This window comes from Candoia aspera, chromosome 12 (assembly GCF_035149785.1).
Source record: "Candoia aspera isolate rCanAsp1 chromosome 12, rCanAsp1.hap2, whole genome shotgun sequence".
Lineage (NCBI taxonomy): Eukaryota > Metazoa > Chordata > Lepidosauria > Squamata > Boidae > Candoia > Candoia aspera.
Window position 1 is genome coordinate 11,314,227 of NC_086164.1, and position 22,192 is coordinate 11,336,418.

Here is a 22,192-nt window from a genome sequence, read left to right on the forward strand (position 1 = left end):
CCACCTTCAGTTCCTGCTGTAAAAAGTGGATTCAGCAGCCAGCCCCAATCTCAGAGCCGCATTTGCAAATCATGCTATGTTATGGATTGCTGAAACACAGCTCACGGAGTAAACAAAACTGGGTGGGTTCCCACAGCATTACAAAGTGCAAGATTGGCCTTGCAGAAGTAACAGCATGGCTTTGTGCAATGTGTGAACTCAGCCAAAGATTCCCCTTTCCCAAGATTCGCAAGGTTTCCAAAAATGTCCATTCCAACATTGCTAAGGATTCCCGACAGACCTCTGGAGGAGCGATCAGCAGCTCCGCCCCTCGCCACCAACACCAGGACACCCTTTGCACAATGCAGATTTATTTTGAAACAGGTTTCCCAATAAATTACACAGTTAAAAAAAAAGAGAAAGAGTGAATATGCACAAAGTACAGGAACCCAGAACAGACAACTGGAAAGACAAAGTTGCAGAACTGCAAGGCAGGGGGACCCACAAGGGGAACCAGTTCTGCCCACGGGCCTAGTCTGAAAGCAGGGATCTGCTGTTCCAATCTTTCCCTCTCCCTCCCCTCCCACCTCTGCTTTGGCAGCGCACGGTGCTTTGTGAAGGACAAGTGGTCAGTGGGGGCGACTACTGAGCTGTGAGCAAGGCCCACTGATGCGCACAGATGACTGAACTGTACGAAGCAGGCTAAGGAATAAGCGGGCTGCAGTGGGTGCCTTGCCCCGTGCCCAACAAAGAAAGGATCTTTGTGCCAGACCTGGGCCTCGTCGCTACCTAGAGGATAATACTGGTGGAGCAGAAGGCGAGGAAGTACAGTACTAGACGGGAGTGGACGGAACTGTTACCACGTGCCTGCCAAGATCAGCAAACAGGCTGCCTGCTAAATCACCAGTGACCCACTGCCATTCTGTAGCCAGCAACTGGCACAGATGAAACTTAGGAGCGGGGAGTCACACGCAGTGTGGGACAGTGTCTTCTCTCTGTGATGACTGCCCTGGAGCCCAGGATCCTGGGCCCTGCCTCTCTCTCCTCCCTGGCCACCTGGTTGGCTCGGAGCATGCATGCCGGCACCTCAGTAGTCATCCGCTCCCAGCAGGAAGCCCAGGATGAAGCCATTGGCTCGCTGGCGATCCTGCAAGGTCTGCTTGGACACGAGGTTGGGCGGAGGCCGCAGCAGGAGGCTGGCAAAGAGGGTGGCTGGGAGGAAGCAAAGGTTCTGGGTGAGAAACCCTGGGATGAAAACTTGGAGGGGGGCAGGCGCCAGTCCACCCGGCTGGTTCTCACCTAGCATGTTGGCACTGACGTTGTTGCTCTCGGAATATTTCAGAAGTTCCCGCAGGAAGGCCATCACATAGCGGAAGACGTTCCGGTGCGACCGCGGCAACTGGCAGATGACCTGTAAAGCAAGGAGGAGCCAGGATGACGACCGTGGCCATGACAACTTTGCTGGAGAGGCGTTGATGGTGGGATGCGGCTGCAGCAACAAAAAAGGGGCAGAGGCCCCTTTAGGCCACATCTGTAGACACGGAGTTTCCAAACGGCAGGAAGGGGTATGGGATTCTGCACTGGCCAGGCTTCCTCAGCAAGTTTTGGGTTGCTACAGAGGTTGGAGCAGAGAGTCCTGCGGTGCAAAGGTGCCAGGAGGTGAGGTTGGCCTGCTGGCTGTGTTCAGGTGGTCTCTGGGGTGGATTTGGGACCCTGGCTCGGGACTGTGGCTTGCATATTCTTCCTGGCATCAGGAAAAAGGAGGCCCAGCTGGATGGTTTTCTGGCACACCTGGCAAGAATTTTGGCACCTGTGGTGTGCCACCCTCCAGTGAAGAACAATCTCCTGAGGTGTGGCAGTCAGAAACCTGGGCAGCGAGAATGGGGACAGTTTAAGGCAGTGTTTTTCAACCTTGGCAACTTTAACATATGTGGACTTCAACTTTCAGAATTCCCCAGCCAGCCATGCTGGCTGGAGAACTCTGGGAATTGAAGTCCACACATTTTAAAGTTCTCAAGGTTGAGAAACACTGGTTTAAGGGATACTTTTTGTTATTGGTCTGAGTCCTGCAGCTGTCCAGGCAGGGATCTTTTGAACCCACGCCCAAATCTTTGGGAAACAAGATCACTCCAGTGGATCTCTGTTCATCGGTCAGCAGCTGTGACTGCCTGTCGGGCTGCCTGGAGCCTGCCCTGGACCAAGCTGGGGTTTGGGGCCTGGGAGATAGAAACGGAAAAGTGCCAGCTGCTGACTCTGGCAGTTCGCAACTGGTGGAGGGAATGGACTGAGAAGTGAGTCTGCGCAACCCTCTAATGCTGCTGAGTGCCCGACAGCAGGAGCAGCTTTGGGGGTGCTGCAGTCTGAGGTTGGGGGCTGGCTGTGAAGTGCAAGGTTGGGGGGGGATTGGCCTGGGAAGGGGAGGAAAGCTTTGGGGAAAGGCTGAGATGGGGGTAGGGCAGGCAATCACATCAGGGTGCGGGTGGGCAGAGGGAGAGATCACAGGAGTCCGAGGGTCACGAGAAAGATGGTGCTGATCGGCAGGGCTGACCCTCAATACTAGGTCTCTGCTTGCCCCGTCAAGGAAGGAGCGTGACCACCCGGGCATATCCCTGGACTGAAGGGAGCGTGAAAGAGGCAGGGGCATCGCAGCTTGGAATCGCTGGCCATGGCCCACTCGCCTGTGGAAGAGTTGGGCTCCCCGGAGAGATCGATGCAAACATGGGACCGAAACCCGGTTGGTTGCTCGACTGCCGAAAGCGGGAAACGTGGCCAGGATGAACCGCTACGGACGACCGTTTAGGGTCCTACCTGCCGGCACAGCCGACTATCCTGGGAGCAGTCGAGGCAGCGCTGGTACAGTTCGTAGCAGATGATGGGCTCGGGGAGAGCCTCGAGAAAGATGAGCAGGGCTTCGGCCACGGAGTGGTTGCTGCCAGCTGATGGCCCTCCGTCAAGGAAGAGGCTGTACGCTGCCGCCCCCGCTTGCACTTCGCCTCCTCCCAAGCAGGTGCAGAGCCCTCCCTCCCTCCGTCCCCCCCGCAGTTCCTTCCTCCTCCCATTTTACCCGGTGGGTTCAGGCTACAGCCGAACTCCCAGGGCCTTTGAGGTGCCCTGGCTGAGGACACCTGAGGCACCAGATGGAGAAAAGCGGAGCCCCGTCCAACTCTCGCTGCCTGGTCCTCTTGCCCAGTTAAAAGGATACGGATGGACTCTGGAATGCTGGTGTCCAGGCACTCGATGATATCCTGCAGTTCATCTTGCATGCCGGGGGTCTGGAAAAGGTCCTCCTGCCAAAGAGAGGCCCCGTGTGAACACTTGTGTCGGATGCATGAAACACCCTAGGACATCATGCCGGTTTGCTTGCCTTTGGCTTAACGGGCTGGGTAGATCTAACTATTGTGATTTGTAAACCACGTTGCGATGGGCAAAGCTAGCCATGCTCTGAAAGAGCACGCAGGGAGAAGCCCATCACCTGAGGTCAGCGTGAACGCGGGCAGTGGATTCCACATCATTATGCATAAGCATCCCTCGGGAATGTCCAAGTTTCCTGCCTTCGCTATTCCTCCACTCGCTGCTCCCCCCATCCCGCAGGAGGGTGAGTTTGCGCAACCATCTTGCCTCTGACTGAAATGGCGTGGGAGAGCACATTGCAGGAGAAGTAAGAATGGATATACTCATTGTTTTGTTTCCTGGGCTGGTATATAGGAAACGCTTTTCAGGTTGTCGTTTTACGCAAAGGCGTAGTTTGCAAGGCTGGGCTGGGTTTCAGTTTCACTTCCAGAAAGGTGTTTTGGAGTGTGTGGGAATGTGAACTAAGCACCTGCTGGCAACTCATTAGAGCAGAGTTTCTCAACCTTGGCAACTTTAAGACGTGTGGACTTCAACTCCCAGAATTCCCCAGCCAGCACATGTTGAAGTCCACACATCTTATAGTTGCCAAGGTTGAGAAACACTGTATTAGAGTAATCAAATACTGGTCATTGCCTGTGACAAAGGACTGACATCAGGGCAATCACACCTGTTTCCAGGATTATACAGCTGCAGCAGAAGCCTCCCTGTGGAAGCACATAATCCTGGAAAAAGACACAGCTGCTTTAATAAGCTGCCAACTGGTGTTGGATTCACATTCGGTGCGTTGCAAAGCACCTTTTCAGAACTGAATCTGAAGCATCGAGCAGTCCTAATAGTTTTCAGGAACAGGTCAGTGAACCCAAAAATGAAATAGCCCTTGAGATCCTACCACCCTCTAAAGCAGCTTTTCGTCTTGTATTAAGATCGCCAAACCAATCTTAATTCCAGCCAAATCCACACTTAAAGTCATACTTGGCTCTAAGTGGTGGCTCACTTTTAACCATGTTTTACTGAATTAACCAGAAATGGCAGGTTCACCTTGCAAACTAGCCAAAACAAAACAAAGCACATGATGATGCATAAACACATATGATCTCAAAAGGTTCCTGCAGCTTACCTGATGACAGGCATTCTTGAAGAGGTGGTCTACCAAGAGCCAGATCTCCTTGGGTATGTGCAAAGGTTGCTCATTAGAGTCTTCACTATCCTGGGGCACCATCTTCAGAAGAGACTTCTCCTGGTTGAAAAGTAAATGGACTGGCATCAGAACCTCCAAGGATTTGGAGGTGCTTGTTTTATTTCCACCACTGGAAAGTCCATAAGCTGCCTCTATTGGAGTCCTTGGTCCGCTCTAAGCTTGGTTGTTTGGCTGCAGACATTTCATTACCTGACTAGGTAACGTCATCAGTGAGTGCGAGTGAGTTTGCTGCCTGTTTATACACAGTAGCTTGCCCTGCCAGTGTTGGTGGAGTTGTGGTTTTCTCCTTGGTAGTTCCTTGATTAGGGTATTGTTTTCTGCTTGGTTGTCTGTCTGCTTGTTTGTCTCCTTGGTAGTTCCTTAATCGGGGTATGGTTTTCTGCTTGAAACAATACCCTAAGCAAGAGTTTCCTATCCTAATCAAGGGTACCCTATCAAGCAGAAAACAATTTTGGGCAATTCAGGTGACCTCAATTATGTAGAGGCTTATGGCACCCAGAACATCATAACAACTTTGAATCCCTCAAAAATTAGGGTAGCTTTTGCTGGTTTGGGGAGCTTTTAAGGAGCGAAGTCAAGCCTCTGCTTTGTTTGAAACACCCAGTTCACTCTTTAAAACACACAAAAATGGAGGGGGGGGGAAGAATCTGGGTCCCTAAACGTTATTTCTGTCCGCTCTAGAGATACCACAAGGTCATCTATTATACCCCTTGTGCTTCCAAGTAGAGCATGAACAAGAATGTTGCCCTCCCCTGTGCTAAAACCACTGAATCATAAAGTTGGAAGGGGCATTTTGGGACATAAAGTCTACATGTCTGTTCAATCAAGCATCCTTTGCAGGTGGCCATCAACCCTCTAACTTGCTGGACTTCACAGCTAGCATGACTTTATTCTGAATGACGTTTGATTTGAGAAATAGTTATGGTTAAAAACTGCCAGTTCGTGCGATCTCTCCTCTTCCCTTTCCAGCCCCTAATCGTCCTCACTACACTTCTTGGCATTTGGTTGCAGTTTATCTGGATTCTAATAAAAATCCAGGACTCGACTTGGAAGTCAAGATGGGGTGAGATCAAACCACAGTAGGATTACTACTTCCTGTGATTTGGAAATTATAATTCTGATGTAGTTTAAAAATGACTTTTTTTTTACAGCATCCATATCACACCATATCACATATCCAGCTTGTGCACCAATTATAATTCCAAAGTCTTCTTCACAGACACCACCACCAAGCCATGGATTCCCCATCTTATAAGTATGCCTCTGACTGGTTCACCTTAAGCGAAAAGTTTTGCATTTCTCTCAAGTCAATGTCATTCTGTTATGTTGCAGTCCGTTTCTCCAACCTATCAAGACAATTTTGAATGCTTCCCAGCCCTTTACCTTTTCTAGGCAGCTGTCCTCTCCCTGAGAGCACAATGATGAGGCAAGAGGTGAAAGAAAGAGAAAAAAAGATACAAAATGTGTTACTGGCAGGAGTCCAGAGTAGAAAAAGGAACCACCATGTACAGGGAAGCCAGATGGTGGAAAAATGCACACAATAAAGCAAATGCGTGAAGGGAAGCTTGGGTTAAAGGGCAAATGGAAACAGAAGATCTGCTGATTCAGTGAGGAGGAACCGGCCGATACGAGGGCAGGATTTGGACAGCGCACAGGAAAGCAAGCACACAGCTGCAGAGGCTGATTTGGAGGGTAGAAGTCCCTCAGCTCTGGCAGGGATGAAAGGGCTGAGGCTTTTCAAGCAGGCAGGCAAGGAAGTGAGACGCTCAGTGAGTTCAGCTACCATACAAATCCCAGGAGGCTCCCTCAGCTTCCTACCAGATCAATCAGCTTAGTGACAGGCACTTCGCGGATCGGCTGCCTCATCCGGCACAGGGCTTCCAAGGAGGTCCCAAAGCAGCTGACCAGGTAGTTGCCACTGATGGTGAGGAAGTAATCCTTGCCCCGGTCAAGGTGAAGGACAAGAATCTCTTCAATCTTGTCCTCCCCTGAATTGAGAAGGGTCACCGAGTCCTTGCTGACGTAGACATCTAAGGAGATGTCCACTGTCTCATCTGGAATGAGAGAAGACCGTGGAAGCTTCAAGACCAAACACTTAAGGTGGACTCAGTTCCTTGTCTTCTCACCATGAGGCATGGGAAACTGAGGCAAAATTGTGGGTGTGGGGGGAAAAAGTAGGATTCCAACATATTTCTCAAGACTCACTTGGCTCTAAATAACCTTCACAGGGTTCAGCACGAAGCCATGGTTTACAGTACTGGCTGTCATTGAGCTTGGGGATGAAGGAGAAGTGGCAGGGGACCTGCCCATTGTTTGTGATTTGGAACTTCTCTTTCTGCAGTTGCCGGAACTTTACATTCTCAAAGGAGAACTGTAGGCAAAAAGTGGAGGAAAAAAAAACAAGTGCTTTTCAGCAGGTGGAAAGGGAACCTGCTCCAAAGACCAAAATTGGCTTGTATTTTAAGAAGGATACTTGGGTCACACAACCACTTCAGAAATTTGCCTTCTTCTGAAGAATGTGGGTCTTTTTGGAGCAGGTTCACCTCGGGACAGATTTTCCCAATTTGTCCTGCAGATTCCTAAAGTCACGCTGGTTAGAGGTTTATGGGCGTGGAAATCCAATGCATCTGGAAGACACTCAGAGAGGAAACCCGTTTCTGGGTGAGGAAGAAGAGAGTTTTTCCCCCTTACCTCCCTCCTGCTCAGCTCCACTGATGGAAGGAAGTCATTCTCCATCCTGTCCATCATCCGAACAATATCCTCAAATACCTTTCGGTACCGCCGGTCGTCTACAACTTTCACCTTTGGGAAAACCAGATCACATGTTTGAAGACAGAAAGAGAGAGGACTCCAAAAGGAGCCAGGATACCTTAGCTGACCCAGCCTCGGCCAACGGCCAGAGTTTCCCGAGTGGATCCCACAGCTCTATGAACTAACAGAGACTTACTGGCAACCTGGCCTTCTAGGAAAGGAATGTGGCTGTTGCCAGGAAGGCTCTGCTAGCCCTGAAGACCAACTAGCCTCAGGCAGGGACCGCCCGGCAGTAACTGAGCAACCGAATGGAATTACCCCTATGAGGAAGAGAGAGCTGACGGGCTTGTGGTCACTTGTTTTCAATTCCATGTGGCTGCAGTATTGGAGCTGAGTGATGCTGCCTCCTCTCCAGAGAATCCTGTCGCACCAGGCTGGCACACGACATTTCCCACTGGAAGGAAACAGGACCAAAATCACGGACACTGTGGCAGCACGCAAGATGCCTACCCTCCACATCCCTGGACAAAATAAATTACAATTCGTGGGATCCATCCTTCCACCCATGAGATCTATCCTCTCAGTTTTTTTTTTTTTTTGTACTATAGGTAGTTCTCTTTTAATGACCACAACTGGGCCCGGGATTGTGGTGCTAAGCAAAGCGGTCATTAAGCGAATATGACTGATTTTATGACCTTTTTTGCAGCAGTCATTAAGCAAATCACTGCAGGTGTTAAGCAAACCACATGGTTGTTAAGCGAATCATGCCGTTCCCCACTGATTTTGCTTGCCAGAAGCTGGCCAGGAAAGTAGAAAATGGCGACTGCATGACCACAGGACTCTGTGATGGTCATAAATGAGAACTGGTTGCCAAGCGCACAAATTGTGAACACGTGACCATGGAGACACTGTGATGGTCGTAAGTGTGAGGATCGGTCATAACTCATTTTTTCAGCACCATCGTAAGTCTGAACCATCACTAAACAAATGGCTGTTAAGTGAGGACTATCTGTAAATTGCTAAGTCCTAGGCAGGCTAGTCAATTTGGGTGGGTGAGTTGGTGGGTAGGAGGTGATTTAACTATCAGGCGAGATTCTTACCTGGAGTCCCAGCGATCCGTTTTGGAGTCAAATTTGTATGTAGGGATGAACTTGATATCGCCTTCTGTGAAATCGGCAAAAGCTGCTTTTTGGTTACGCTGAATGTTCAGCTGCAGGCAAAAGGCAACAATCTGTCAGCTGACATCACCCAGACCATCTAGTGTTGAAACTGGATTGGGACATCATAGCAAAATGACTGTCAACCATCCTTACTCAATGTCACAGGAGCAAAAGGCAGGAAGAAAGGTCCCTCTCTTTCTCTCGCACAGGCACACACCTCTTTGGGCAGGAACATTAAAAGCAAAATAGTTTGTGTGTAATAGATGTAGAAACAGCTGCTAGCCGCAAAACTATGAACGGAAGCTTGAATTTCCAAACAGCCAATAGAAGTTGGAGCCCTACTATGCAGGGAAGGCCTGATCATTCAATGACTAATCCAACCTATATCCCTGTGTTTCTCAACCTTGGCAACTTTAAGCTGTGTGGACTTCACATGCTGCCTGGGGAATTCTGGGAGTTGAAGTCCACACAGCTTAAAACTGCCAAGGTTAAGAAACTCTAGCCACAACAACAAACATCAGAATCACTTCCAGACAGCACAATTACCCCTTGTTCACAAGTCACGTTACTAAATCACTGGATGAAGAAGTTCTAAGTCTGTCTCACAGGGGAGGTCCCCGATCCAAGGGGGGGGGGGGAGGAAACATATTTCAACTAATGCCCCCCCCCCCGATTCCTCCCTTCCTTCCCCTCTTACCTGGTCAAACGTGAGCAGTTTCTGAAGCTCGTTTTTACTGATTAGACTTTTCACATCATTGGCGTCAGGGAGGCAAAGCCTGTAGTTCAAATCGCCCAACCAGATGACAACACTGAAGAAAGAGCAGAGAACTTGTTATTCCTGGTAAGCCCAGAGAAGGACAGCTGTGCTACCACCTGGAAAGCAGAAGAGGGTTACAGACAACAGAATAGAACGTTACACTGCTCCTGGTCTGCTTCCAAGGATCTTTACAATTCTTTTGAGGTTTTGGGCCAGAACATCTGAAAAATGTCTGGCCCAAACTCACTGATACCTCCTTCCCTGGATTCATTCTGCTACCTGAATCAGAACATGAGGATCATGATCAGGGAAAACGTCTTTTTAGGGCAACAACCCACTCGGATTTGGAAAAAGACTTTCTGGCAAAACTCCCCTGATGCACATCATGGTATCATTCTGTGCCAAGAAAGACCTTTTCTGAAAAGCTGGGAAGATTGCAAATGGTGATGGTACTATCATAAATACATGCTGGTTGCTAAGCACCTGAACTCTGATCACGTGGCCGCAAGGAAGCTGCGACGGTTGTAAGTGTGAGGACCGATCGCAAGTCACTTCGAGCAGCCACTAGATGAATGGCTGTAAGTTGAAGACTACCTGTATTACTTTCAGTTTTGCTTCAGTCGATGATCAATGTAGCCTGCTGAGCTTCTCTCCACCCCACCCCAGCCATACCAGGCCCTTCAGACGCACTCATGTTTCATGATTGTCAGCTGCGGCAGACTCTGGTCAGGAACCTGGAAGCTCATGCGGGCGCAAATGTCCTTATAGTCTTGATTGCGCTGCTCAAAGTTCTCCACGTGGGCAGCCAGGTGGGAGTTGACGATGCAGAAGCTGGTGTTGTGGAAGACAAACCGCACGGCCACACCGCCCTTGTTGCCCTGCAGAAGGATTTAAGGGAGAAAAGGAGGAAGAGCAGGAAAACCTGTGGTGGGAGGCGAGCAGGAAGCAACCTGGGGAACCCCGGCATCGGGTGCCCCACTCACCATCTTGCCCATGATCCCAGTGCCAACCGTCTCTGCCACCACGTCTCTGATGAAGCCGATCTGCTCCTTCCTGGCAAAGACCAGCAACATCATGCCAACCAGACGCACCAGCTGCACCTGCAAGGTGGGAAACCCCAGGATGGCTGCCCTGCTCTCCGTACCAGCCCTGCCTGGGCTCCATCCAGCCGCTGCCCCAGGAGGAGGGGACGGGCCTTACTTTCTTGTACTTGGCTTTAGGGTGCAAAGCCTTCTCCACGGCTGTCAGCCACTCCTGCTCCTTGTTTGAGTCAAAGTAGAAAAAGGCCTCGGTGCTCAGGTCCAGCTCCTGGAACCTGGAGACAGAGTTTGGCAGCTGCTGAGCGTGGCCTCAATAACTCGGCCGCCGGGCCGCCATCTGCCCTCCTCCGCTTGATGCAGCCACCTCCAAAACTAGTCGGTGCTGTTGCTATCGTTCTTGGAAGAGGAACCTTTACTGCAGCCATTGACCAGTCCAGTACTGTCCATCCCTCCCTCCCTCCCGCCTTTCCTCTGGGGGCTCAAGAAAACGTCCTTAATGCTTACAAGCCTGGCTGCTGCTTCTGCTTCCTTCCCTTTCCTCTCTTCTGGGAGGTTCGTGGACCTGACCCTCCGCCCTCCCCCCAATTTTTCTCCCCAAACAAGAACCCCGTGAGGTAGGTTGGGCTGGGACAGCAACGGGCCCAAACTCAGCCAACGAGCGTCTATGGCGAAGGCCGGCCTTGAACTGGGTCTCCCTGTACAGAGAATAAGGGAGATGGCCTTGACCAAGATATTCCGAAATGGTTACCTAGGCAAAAGGGGACCAAAACATCTTTTAAGTCCTGGGCGGCAAGATAACATTCTGAAGTGACTCAGGGAAACCCTGCCCTAATTCATGGGGGCAAATGAAGGAGGGGAGGGACAGCCGCACCAGACTTGCAAGAATTGACACCAGCCCCACCAGGTAGACCAGCCCAGGGAATCAACGCCACAGGAAGGCTAAAACTACTTTTACGGGCTGTAACAACAGAACCTTTTACATCTCGTCGTGCTGTGCCTTCTCCTCCTTCTTACACCCCTGTGAATCCAGGAGGCTTCCGCCCGAGCCACTTCCGAATGTCGTCTCGGAACTGAAAAACGTTTCAACGCTTTTTTGCTCCCTCATGCTCTACAAATCTTCCTTACGGCAGCCCTTTGCTTCTTGGTTATCATTTAAAAATCCTGTAACGAGCCTGCCAGGATTACTTTCTTTCTGTGCCAAGTTTAAAGCTAATGATGGCCAAGAGGAGAATTCGAGTAAGGTCTCAGTCCACAAAACAAAACAAAACAAAAGCACAAACAGCACCGCTGTGGTGGCAAACGGAAGGCAAGGAAGGCCTTATGAAGCTTCAGCCCCGCTAAGTCTTTGGGGTCTCACCCTACACAGTAGACGTCCGGAGGCTCAGGGTCTGAGATCAGCCAAGGCTCCAAACCGCTCTCGGGCGACTGTCCGTTTACGTTCCACGTCCCTATAAAAAACCTGCAACATGTGGAAGGAAGCTGAGCGGCCGAGGCAGGATAATCCCGAGGGGCCAGAGGCCAGCAACGAAAAGACATCCCCCCAAAGGCTAAAAGGCTGGCCAGAGCAGTTACACAACAAATGCGATGTTGGCACCTTTGCCCTCACAACCAGAAGCTATTTACCTGCGAAAGATTCCAGGCCCAGGAACGAAGCCTCCAGGGGGATCCCACCCCTGCTCCCCACCCCCCGCATCTTTTCTTTGAAAGGGACCAGCAGAGCTGAAAGCCGAAAAGCCCCACCTCTCCAAGACAAAGCCCCAAGGAGGGGTTTCTGCAGAGCGCTGACCTGAAGTTCTGGAGGTTGACGTACTCCTTCTCCCGCTTAATGACGAAGTGCTTGATGAGCCCCTCTCTTTGCCCAGACTGCGTATGGGTGGACGGCCCGAAGAGCGTGTGCATGGTATTGCCAGCTTTGGACGGATCCTTGCTGATGCTCTCCTTCTCGCGGGGATACCTAAAGGAGACAAGGCGTGGGGTCAAGCCGGCCTTTGCACCCAGCGCGGGACATGTATCTCTGAGCTGACTTACGACCGGCTGGGAGGCAGAGGTGGGGGTGGGGGCTCCCGGCGGGCGCTCATCTGTTGGTTCTGCAGGTTCCTTTTCTTCTCCAGGCTCAAGGCACTGAAGTTATCCTCGAACCCCAGAAGGCCTGAGACAAGGAAAAAACGTCCAGGGTTAGTCTTCGGAACTCTCCCAGGAAATCTCAAGAACGGAATAAGGCTACCCAGAGTTTGAAGGAGGTTACTTCCTGTGTCCCACCAGCACCATGGTCATCTGATAATATCCTTTTGGGTTGAGCACGTATTTTTCCAACCTGAACTTCCACTCCCAGAATTCTCGGCAAGTCCATGCTGACTGGGGGATTCTGGGAGTTGGTTCTCAAACATCTAGAGGACTTCCAGACTGGGAGAGCTGAGTCAGCCTGTTCAGGGAGGCCCTGGGGACACAAGGCCACCTCTGCAGGAAGTTAAGAGGGATTTCTGTATTCAAAGCATTTGCTAAACAAACCTGCGCAGGGTGAAGTGTGCGAGACAGGCAGCCCTTTACCTGCAGGAAGAGGATCAACAGGCACCGAGAGGCCTTTCACTTGGTGCCAGGAGGCCTGGTCCACAAAGTCAGGGAAAAGTGTTTTTTGCGGTGCTGGAAAAAAGAGACATCCGTGTCACCTTCAGCTGTCACCCGGCACCCCCAACCCAGGTTTCACTGATGGCATCTTGAGGAAAGGAACAATCACCTTTCTGAACTCTTAGCACCTCAGCAAGGAACTCCAAGCATTGCTCCTCATCTGGAATTTCAAAGAGACGCTCAACGGTCTGATCACCCTGGACCCGGATCTTGCAACCAGCTTTGAAGTAAGACACAAGAAAAGCACATGTTCAGGAAACCGGCGCAGAGCTGATAAGTCAAAGAGCTGAAACAGCTCATCTCAATTTACTTTAAAAGGACAGAAGGGTGGATTATTGAGAGAGAGAGAAGGAAGAGGAAAAGGCAACAGCAGTCATTTGAAGCACCAACTTTGTGCAGAATCGGAACGGCTTTGCTATTTGGCTATCCTGAAGATCAGAACGCAAACAGCAAAACATGCTCTGATGCGCTGCTCTGGAAAACGCGTTACTGTGAAAAGAACGAAACTGTACTCTGATTAGACTTTGAACCTGATTAGTGGCTACACCCAGAACTATGTCAGCTGGAAATCTGAACATATATTGCTGTTTTATATATTACGTTGAACGAAAGAAGAAAACAACATTAAGATGAAACATGTGTACAGCGAGGACATCTAACTCTCCATTACAAAAGAAGTTACACGTTGTGGGAGAACCTTAACGGAACAGGAACATCTGAATTAGGTACACTTTGGGACAGGTGTCTATTGCTGGTGGACTTGAGCGAAAAGCGAAAAGCCCCAGGTATCCATGAGAGGCCCACCACAGCACAGCCATTAAGGTGTTGGGCTGGGATCGGACACCCAGGCTCCACCTTTAGCCATGGCAAGTAAGAGTGTCATGTTAGGCCAGCCACTCTCTTTCAACCCCTTCAACACAGGAAGCACTCCGTATGCCATCTTGAGCAACTGAAGGAATGGGGGGGGACATACAGTACATCTAATGAACAACCGAATGCATGAATGAAAGAACGATGGTATCCCATAATTCCTGGCCAGGAACTAAACAATTCTTTTACCTAAGCACATAGTTTGAATTACCAGCAAAATCTTGAACTAGCTGTACCTTCTCAGTTTGGTCCAAACTAGGAACTATGGTTATCAGCTTTGCAGTAAACCAGTATACTGATACCCTTTGAACCACGGTTTAATAGTCCCAGACTACTAAGAGATAAGCAGAAGGGCTGCATGTCCATTTATCTGTCATCTTATTAAGTCAATATACAATAATACAGTATGCATGTGACCTTCGGCAGTGGTTACATTTGCTTAATGACTAATTCCAAGGAATGGTTGAGAGAGAGAGAGAGGGAGAGAAGTTGAGATTTTCTGAATGCTTGAAAAACATGGTTTAAGAAAGTCAAATGAGGTTAGCTTTTAACACATAAGGAAAAGTGTGCACAAAATAGGTCTGGAGAACAACTAGCCTTAATCTTTTGTCTTTTCTTCCTGGCTGTTTGTAGATTAATGTGATCCCTTCAAACAAAAATGTGCAACATGTTGTTGTTATTTGTTTAGTCGCTTCCGACTCTTCGTGACTTCATGGACCAGCCCATGCCAGAGCTTCCTGTCGGTCGTCAACACCCCCAGCTCCCCCAGGGACGAGTCCGTCACCTCTAGAATATCATCCATCCATCTTGCCCTTGGTCGGCCCCTCTTCCTTTTGCCCTCCACTCTCCCCAGCATCAGCATCTTCTCCAGGGTGTCCTGTCTTCTCATTATGTGGCCAAAGTATTTCAGTTTTGCCTTTAATATCATTCCCTCAAGTGAGCAGTCTGGCTTTATTCCCTGGAGGATGGACTGGTTTGATCTTCTTGCAGTCCAAGGCACTCTCAGAATTTTCCTCCAACACTACAGTTCAAAAGCATCGATCTTCCTTCTCTCAGCCTTCCTTATGGTCCAGCTCTCGCAGCCATATGTTACTACTGGGAACACTTAACTATGCGGACCTTGCATTACCTCAAATGCTTTTCTAAAGGTTGGCGAGCATAAACCCTATTTTTGAGATTTTTTTTTTCAAAGCAGCGAAATGGGTTCTGCAAGGCTTAAGGCCCCATTTTCACTCTTAAACTCTCAAAATCCCCTCCCTCAGTGTGGCCCACAGGATGTTCTTTTTACACCCTTGCCTTAAAGGGAGAGGAATCATTTCGGAGCTCCCCGGCCACAGAAAGAGCATGATAAGACACCAATCTCCACTCCTGCCAGAATTTGCAGTTTTATCACAGTTTCCGCCCTACAGACGCCTATTTGAAAGATACTTGCAGAGGCATGCAAACCAAACCAGAGCGTGTAATCTGCAAGATACACTTAAAAAAAAAAAAAAAGCAAGCAGACATCAAGCTTCACAGCTTTCCCTTTTCCACTCCAAGGTCAAGAAACAGTGGTTTCTCTTCTTTGATAACAGAAGGAAGCAGAAATGGTTGCCTCTTGATAAGACAGAAGATCCAGGTCTCCTTTCCTCAGATGGGTTGGCCCTTCTGCAGACCATGCAAGGCTTCTGGGGAAAGGAGATCAAGGATTATGTTGGGTGTTGGCCATGCTGCATAGATAGATGTCTCTTGGAATTCTCAGTTTACAAGTGCAGGCATCTTCAGAAGCAGCCAGAGTTTGGAGATGGCAGGCTCGTGTTACAAAGAAGGCTGAGAATAAGCTACTAATCAAGGCAAGAAAGCCAGTGATAGTAGGCCTCCAAAAGGCTCCATGACTTCATCCAGGCTCACTCTTTCATCTCTCTAAGACAGAGGAAGGCAATCATGGTCCACACGTGCCCTCAGCTCTACTTTTTATCCAAGATGCCCAAAACTGCACTGCTGAATTTACTTGAAAAATGCTGATTTCAGAGAGCAATTTACTTTCTTTTTGCAGGTGAGAGAGGGACAGAGAACGAGAGAGAGAGGAGAGAGATGCAAAAACTTGTCTTAAGGCTTATTTGGGACATTCTTGCAAAAAACAACAACAACCCTCTAATGTATAGATACCAGTCCCCAAAAGAGAGGGCAAACATGTTCGGAACTGCCCATGGCACCACTGTATCACCACCACAAGTCCTTGGAAGGCCAACTTTTTTTAAAAACAGGAACATGGCTGTTAGCCTCCATAAGTTTGCCCACCTCTGTCCCAAGTCATCCTTGTTTGTACCCTTTACTGATTCCATCACTCTGAACTTTCTGAAAGACCTTTGAAACCCCCAAGTGCTTCTGGCCTCCTTCTCACATAGCTTGTGACACCAGGGACTGCATTCTGTAACGCCTTTTCCAGAAAGACATCGGCACCATCTCTTAATCCTCTCCCTGACTGAGACTAAGCCGAAGTGCCTATGTAATTACAGCAAACATCTGCTTCCTGGTTTCGCTCCATCCTGCTGAATTTTATACTGTACTTTTGGTTTTCTCTGAAGTACCACGCAGAGCCACAGAATAATCCCCAAATATTTCAGCCCCAGTCATCTTCTCCAGAAAACCTCTGCACAGGCAGCAGGAGACAGAAGAGAGAGATGAGCAGGACTGTGAGTCAAGTGGGAAAAGTGACATGTCAGCCACTAGAGAAGTCTATTTCTGACACAGTTTTTGGAGAGAGAAGACTCACTATTCGTCGCTATGTCAATCAGCAAAGTTTCTTCAGCCTCTGCAAGGAAAAAAAAACAAGAATCAGAAAACTGAAAAGTGCAGCTGGAGTCCAGTGATCACAGGAATCTTTCACTTGGGCTAACAGAGCAGTTCAGTTGAGAATCTGGCAACAGACACACCACCAAGTGGTACCCTTTTTATGCTGGTTTGCAAAAGCTCAGTGCCAGGATTATGTTTTACATGTGGTACAGAGTCCATTTGACTTAGAGAAACAGCGGGGCCATCAGCTAATTAGTCAAGCAAGGGGATTCCCTGTTGTTTCTATTGCTGTAGGATTTATGTTCCTGCTTAAAGCTCCAATTAGCACCTGTTTTTTTTTTTTTTTTAATCATCGTATGGCATAGCAGTTCAGTGTTCATGCTGCTTTTTCTTGCTGGGAAATCCTTGTGAGGCCCAGCAGCCAGATGGGTAGACTATTTAGCCGTGACAAGTCAGGCACATTGCCCGGGGTGCACCACACTGCACCGTGTTGGGCTGAGAGAGCGCGACTGGCCGAAGGTCACCCAGCCGGCTTTCATGCCTTAGGTGGGACTAGAACTCACGGACTCCTGGTTTCTAGCCCAGCACCTTAACCACTAGACCAAACTGGCTGTCTAACATCTCTAGTTACTAGGGCCCAGAATTTGTTTGTGGTTTTGGTTTTGACACTAACCTTTCCTGGCTTGCAGGAAACAACTGAGTCATCAAACCAGAAAGAAAACAAACTCTGAATACCTTGCACGCATTTAAAACGGCTGTTGATCGGAATGTATTCTTGAGTAGGGGGATCCATCGCCTGGAAGCTTATAACCAACCTGCAATAAAAAAGAGAAACATGATAACTTAGATCAGGGTTTCTCAACCAGGGTTTCCTGGAGCCCTAGAGTTCCACGAGAGGCCACTAGGGGTTCCCTGGGAGATCACAATTTATTTAAAAAATTATTTCAAACTCGGGCAACTTCACATTAAGGAGGTAAGCTTCATTCTTTATTTTTTGTGCAAGAACACTGTGAATGCATCTGTACAGGCCTTCCCATGAAACAAATATAATAATTTTGTAACTTCTGGCCTCTATTTGAGCCTGAATGTGCAGGGGTTTCCCGAGGCCTGAAAAATATTTCAAGTGTTCTTCCAGGGTCAAAAGGTTGAGAAAGGCTGCCTTAGAGACACAGGAAGAAAACTGGGAGAAGAGGCAAAAATTCTTCATTTTGCCCTTCAGAGAAAAAAATACTAAACATGGGATGATTCACACCAAAAAATGGGAATGGCATTATCTGTCCAAGCCCACAGACTACACAATTATCTCCTGTAGTGCAAATGAGGACTACATGCTGGCTGGGGAATTCTGGGAGTTGAAGTCCACACATCTTAAAGCTGCCAAGGTTGGGAGACACTGCTTATCTATTTGTGTCAAGACACAACACTAGTATTTTAAACCCAGGATAGTTACATACTTTTGTACATATACAAAAAAGTATGGGCGTCAAGGAAGTATGTCTTAAAAGAAAATGGAACACATTTAGTCATTGGACACACACATCAAGACAAGCCATCATGAGATTTGGTTTTGGCTTAGTATTGTGGTTTGTAAACCACTGTTTGTGGCTTAGTGTGGCACATGTACCATATCTGTTTTATGCTGCAAACCAGGGTTAAGGAAGCCACACCTTCGTCTGTGAATTAAGTTATATTCTGCTGTTCCAGCAGGCAGGATTAGAACACAGAGGTAAACACTTTAAACAGATTATAACTACACAGTAGGTGGAACTTCTTAGCCATAAGAATTGTTTGCCACTGGGCTGGCCTCCTATTTATGCAGCTACAGATTCTGTACTGAACGGGCAGGACTAGATGGCCTTAAACATGACAAAAGGCATGATTTATTTTGGTAATGCAAAACTTTTCCTTACATTCTTACAGGATCGCTTTCAGAGCATCACTGAGTTTGCAGACATATGCACTTATGAGGGAGTAAGCCCAATTATATCCAAAAGTGCTTAATCCCTAATAAATATACACACATCTTGGCTGTCAGTCTCTCAGATGATCAGAGTTGTGACAGGATAAAAACACCAACCATGTTTTTATCTCTCCATCCTCACTGTGCTCCTCTGAAATGGACTGGTAAAAGAGAAGTAGCTGAGCAAAATCTGAGCCAACGTTTTTAACCTATTCATGACTGCATGATATGTTATAATCAGAGAACTGGAACAAGAAAGAAACAGTAGCCGCAAAAGCCAGACACAAGGAAATACACTTGTGCAGTCAGAACTTCAATTTCCAAATGCGACCAGAACTACTCCTGGCTCATTTTATGGCCAGCTATATTATTACTACCATCCTGTGAAGGATAATGTACTTTTTAATTGTGAGGATGACTGCCCTTGAGGGCAAAGAAGAACTACAGGGCAGACAGCTGGACATACATGGAGCTGTCCACATCCTGTATCTTACTCTCTTCTCCTAACTGCTCCATGCAAGTGCCAGAACACTAGAGAAGGAATGAGATGCTCTGCCTTAGGCTAAGAGTGCAAGGGTCTGTGTACAGATATGAGAGCAGTGGGGACAGAAATGTTCACACTTCAATGGCGACTTACTCATGTTCCCCACCACGCTGGACCAGGCTCAACTCGCATGGCATTTGTCGACCTGCAATCACCTCCACACCCTGAAGATCAGCTAAGGAAAGAAGAAGAGCAGAAGCAAGGAAGGGTAGTTTTCCCCCAAAAGGCCTGCATTCTCCATCCTCACTATCCTGTTCTGTCCTTCTCTCTCCATCTTACTCAACCTCCGAGAGATGCAACTTCAGAGTCTCGCCATGCCAGCTTCCCTCTCTCCAAGCTCCTCAAGGAATATTTCAAAAGCAGAAGCCCAAGCAGGAGAGGTGTGAGCCAGAACATCTGAATTGGCTGAAAAAAGTATTGTTCTCATACTCTAGCAAAGAATGACCACTGAGCAGTTGAAAAACATGGACCACCACCATCAATTCTGAAAGCAGCGTGTATGTGGGGGAACCAAACAGGTTTGTTTCTGACTTCTATGCTTTGAACTAAGATCTGCTACGTACTAATATACCAGCAGAAGAATTGTCTTCCTGTGTTAAGTCAAAGATCCAGCTCATCTCGCATCCTGTTTCCAACAGCAATCCCAGCCAGATGTTTCCAAGAAACTCATTTACCCATGGGGAAAAAAAAAAGCATTCTCTACTAAATGCCTACAGCATCTGAGGGAGTGTAGATATACAACCTCCAAATCTGGAGATCTGTTTTGCTGATCACATATTCTGGGCACGTGATTGTGGGAGAATGATGGACTAGAAAAAATAGATAGACAGATTAGCAGGGCTGAGGGAAGTAAAGGAAGGGGAAGACAACAGATAAAGGAGCTGGACAGGATCAGAAAGATCCTGGAATCTAATTGGAAGAGCTACATGTTATTTCTAGAGATAGATCAAGGTGATGATGAACATCTATCCATACATTCACCAGACAACCAGCCTGACTAGGTAGCACTCTGTCTTGGTACCTGACCCTGCGCTGGGGTGAGAACAGTTCCCCTTCCAAAAACAGTCTTTTAAAACCAGGGGTGGGCAGAAAGCATGAAGATCTAGTGGCAGACCCCAGGCGTTTTGCCGTCTGAATCCGCCCCCCCCCATCAGCAGGAGAAACAACAACATGCACATTTCGCATCTCAACGAGCCTCCTGAGATGAGGACAACAGCAGGAGCCTGGAAAAGGTTTGCATGAGCTCAGCTCCTCCAGAAGCAAATCTGGGGCCTGGGAATGCGCTCCGGCACCCCTCCCCAGTCCTACACAAAGGGAGCTGGGCTGCTGGTGGGCCCCTCCCGGGCTCCCCCACCCCGAGCGACCGGCGGAGCTGGCCTGGCGCTGCCACGGGAAAACAGCCTGGCTGGAAAGGAGGGTGCCCCGTGGCCCTGCTCAGCAGGAACCGCGCTTCAGGAGGACGTCCTCTCCGCCGAGCCGAGCAGGACGACTTCCAAGCCAGTGGCTCGCGCCATCACCCATTTCTGGGGTGCCGGCGGGTACGGCGGTGGCTGCCCCCTCTTGTGCCCCATCTGGGGCGAACCCTTGCTTTGGATGGCGGGACTCAAAAGCAAAGAGGGAACAGCGGGAGCTGCCCACCTTAGGCGGGGGGGCTCCCCTTCCCACCCCCTCTCCTTGGCAAGGGCAGCGCCTGCCACTCGTCCACACTGGCCCTGAGGCTCCCTCAGCCGCCCCCCCGCGCCCCCAGCCCCTCAGGCGGAGCGCCCCCCCCAGCCGGACTAAGGATACAGCGAGGGTCCTCTTCCCAGGGGCGGAGGGCGCAAGGGGGTCCATGCGGGCGGCCGGGCCCCGGTGGCGGGGCGGGGAGGCTCGTTCCCGGGGGGGCCGCGGTGCCCCCCTCGCCACCGCGCGGGGAGACGCGCGCTCCCGACTCGGCGGCGACCTTCGGCGACGCGCAGCCCGCAGAAGAGGGAGGAAGGGAGCAGACAAGCCAGGGCCGGAGGGCGGGGGGAGCGGCACTGCTTCCGCCCGGCGGGGACGCCGCTCAGCGCCCTCTGCCGGGCGAAGGGCGCGGGCGCCGAGAGCGGGGGTTTCGGCTGCCGTTCGCTCTCGCTTAGATGCGCAGAGTATAAGCCCGGGGCTGGACGCGTGGGCGTTGTAGTTCAAGGGATGGGGGACGGCATCGCAATGGGGAAGGGGGCCCTAGCTTTTGTCCTTATATTTATATTTATTAGAGTTTTTCAATACAGTAACAGTATAAAAAATTAAAAGAAAAAAGAAAGTGAAAAAAAGAAAGAAAACATAGAATTAAGACTTCTGCCCTTCTTTCTACCGAGTAATTGCCATCTTACTCTTTCCCCTCCCTCTCTGACCCTTTTTATCCCCAAATCCATAAATCAGCAGTTCAGTCTTCTTTCAGCAAAAAGTCCATATGAGGCTTCCAATCTTAAAAAAAAGTCTTTTATCGTTTTTTCCCTGACCAAACTGGTCAGTTTCACCATTTCTGCAAGCTCCCTCAGTTTTATAATCCAATCTTCCACTGTGGGCCTCCCATTTTTACCGGAAAGATGAAATCTGATCCAAATGCTCAATTTCTTATTCTACCTGTCAGCTATGTTTGCAAATAATTCTTACTCATAATAAAGTAATCATGGTTTGCTCAATGAGTCCATTTTTTAAACATTTGCTGTGGTTAGGTTTCTACAACTAACAACCTGATTATTGATTTAACCTATTTTCTGATTTCACCCAATATATTGAATCAGAAACACACTGAACTGGCTGGATTTGCAAAGTTTCCTTAAGCTTCAAAAACTAAGCAAGATTAGACCTAACCAAGTTTTGCAGGTTGCCATAGGTAGCCAGCAGGGTTTAAGTGACCTAATCATGTGTGTTGGGTGAACCCAAGTCCTGAACCCATCACAAGCCCCCTGGCCTGAGTTCCCACAACCAGCTGGGCTAAAATTTGCTTTGTTGGTTTGTGAAGTTACATGTACTATGCCCACCTGCCAGAATTTTCCAAGAAAAACTTCGCAATGTTATTATGATTATCTGGGGTACAAGATGATGGGGCAGCTAGCCTGATACACTTCTGCTGCTGTTCTAAATTTTGGCTGTATCTATTTATGGGGAAATTGCTATTTTAATACGGGGCTTGATAGTAGGTGAGCTGGCCTTGGGCG

The 22,192-nt window shown here is 49.0% G+C and overlaps 1 protein-coding gene across 3 annotated transcripts; it reads right to left on the reverse strand.

Annotated features, from left to right (window-relative positions):
• Positions 1-333: 333 nt before the first annotated feature.
• OCRL (OCRL inositol polyphosphate-5-phosphatase) lies at positions 334-20,978 on the reverse strand. Of its 3 annotated transcripts, XM_063313499.1 has the most exons (24): positions 20,799-20,978; positions 19,104-19,174; positions 17,242-17,321; positions 16,487-16,525; positions 12,971-13,081; positions 12,784-12,876; positions 12,265-12,385; positions 12,023-12,190; positions 11,594-11,695; positions 10,397-10,511; positions 10,180-10,296; positions 9,887-10,074; positions 9,137-9,248; positions 8,380-8,489; positions 7,598-7,733; positions 7,220-7,330; positions 6,734-6,899; positions 6,347-6,582; positions 5,912-5,935; positions 4,448-4,567; positions 3,182-3,266; positions 2,788-2,915; positions 1,279-1,390; positions 334-1,191 (listed from the first exon to the last, which is right to left on the reverse strand). In XM_063313499.1, exons 1-24 carry the CDS (start codon positions 20,841-20,843, stop codon positions 1,067-1,069), a joined length of 2,715 nt encoding a protein of 904 aa, XP_063169569.1. In that variant the 5' UTR covers positions 20,844-20,978; the 3' UTR covers positions 334-1,066. The 3 variants fall into 3 exon arrangements, with proteins under 3 accessions (XP_063169569.1, XP_063169570.1, XP_063169571.1); XM_063313500.1 differs by lacking the exon at positions 5,912-5,935; XM_063313501.1 differs by lacking the exons at positions 19,104-19,174; positions 20,799-20,978 and adding an exon at positions 18,528-18,546.
• Positions 20,979-22,192: the final 1,214 nt, after the last annotated feature.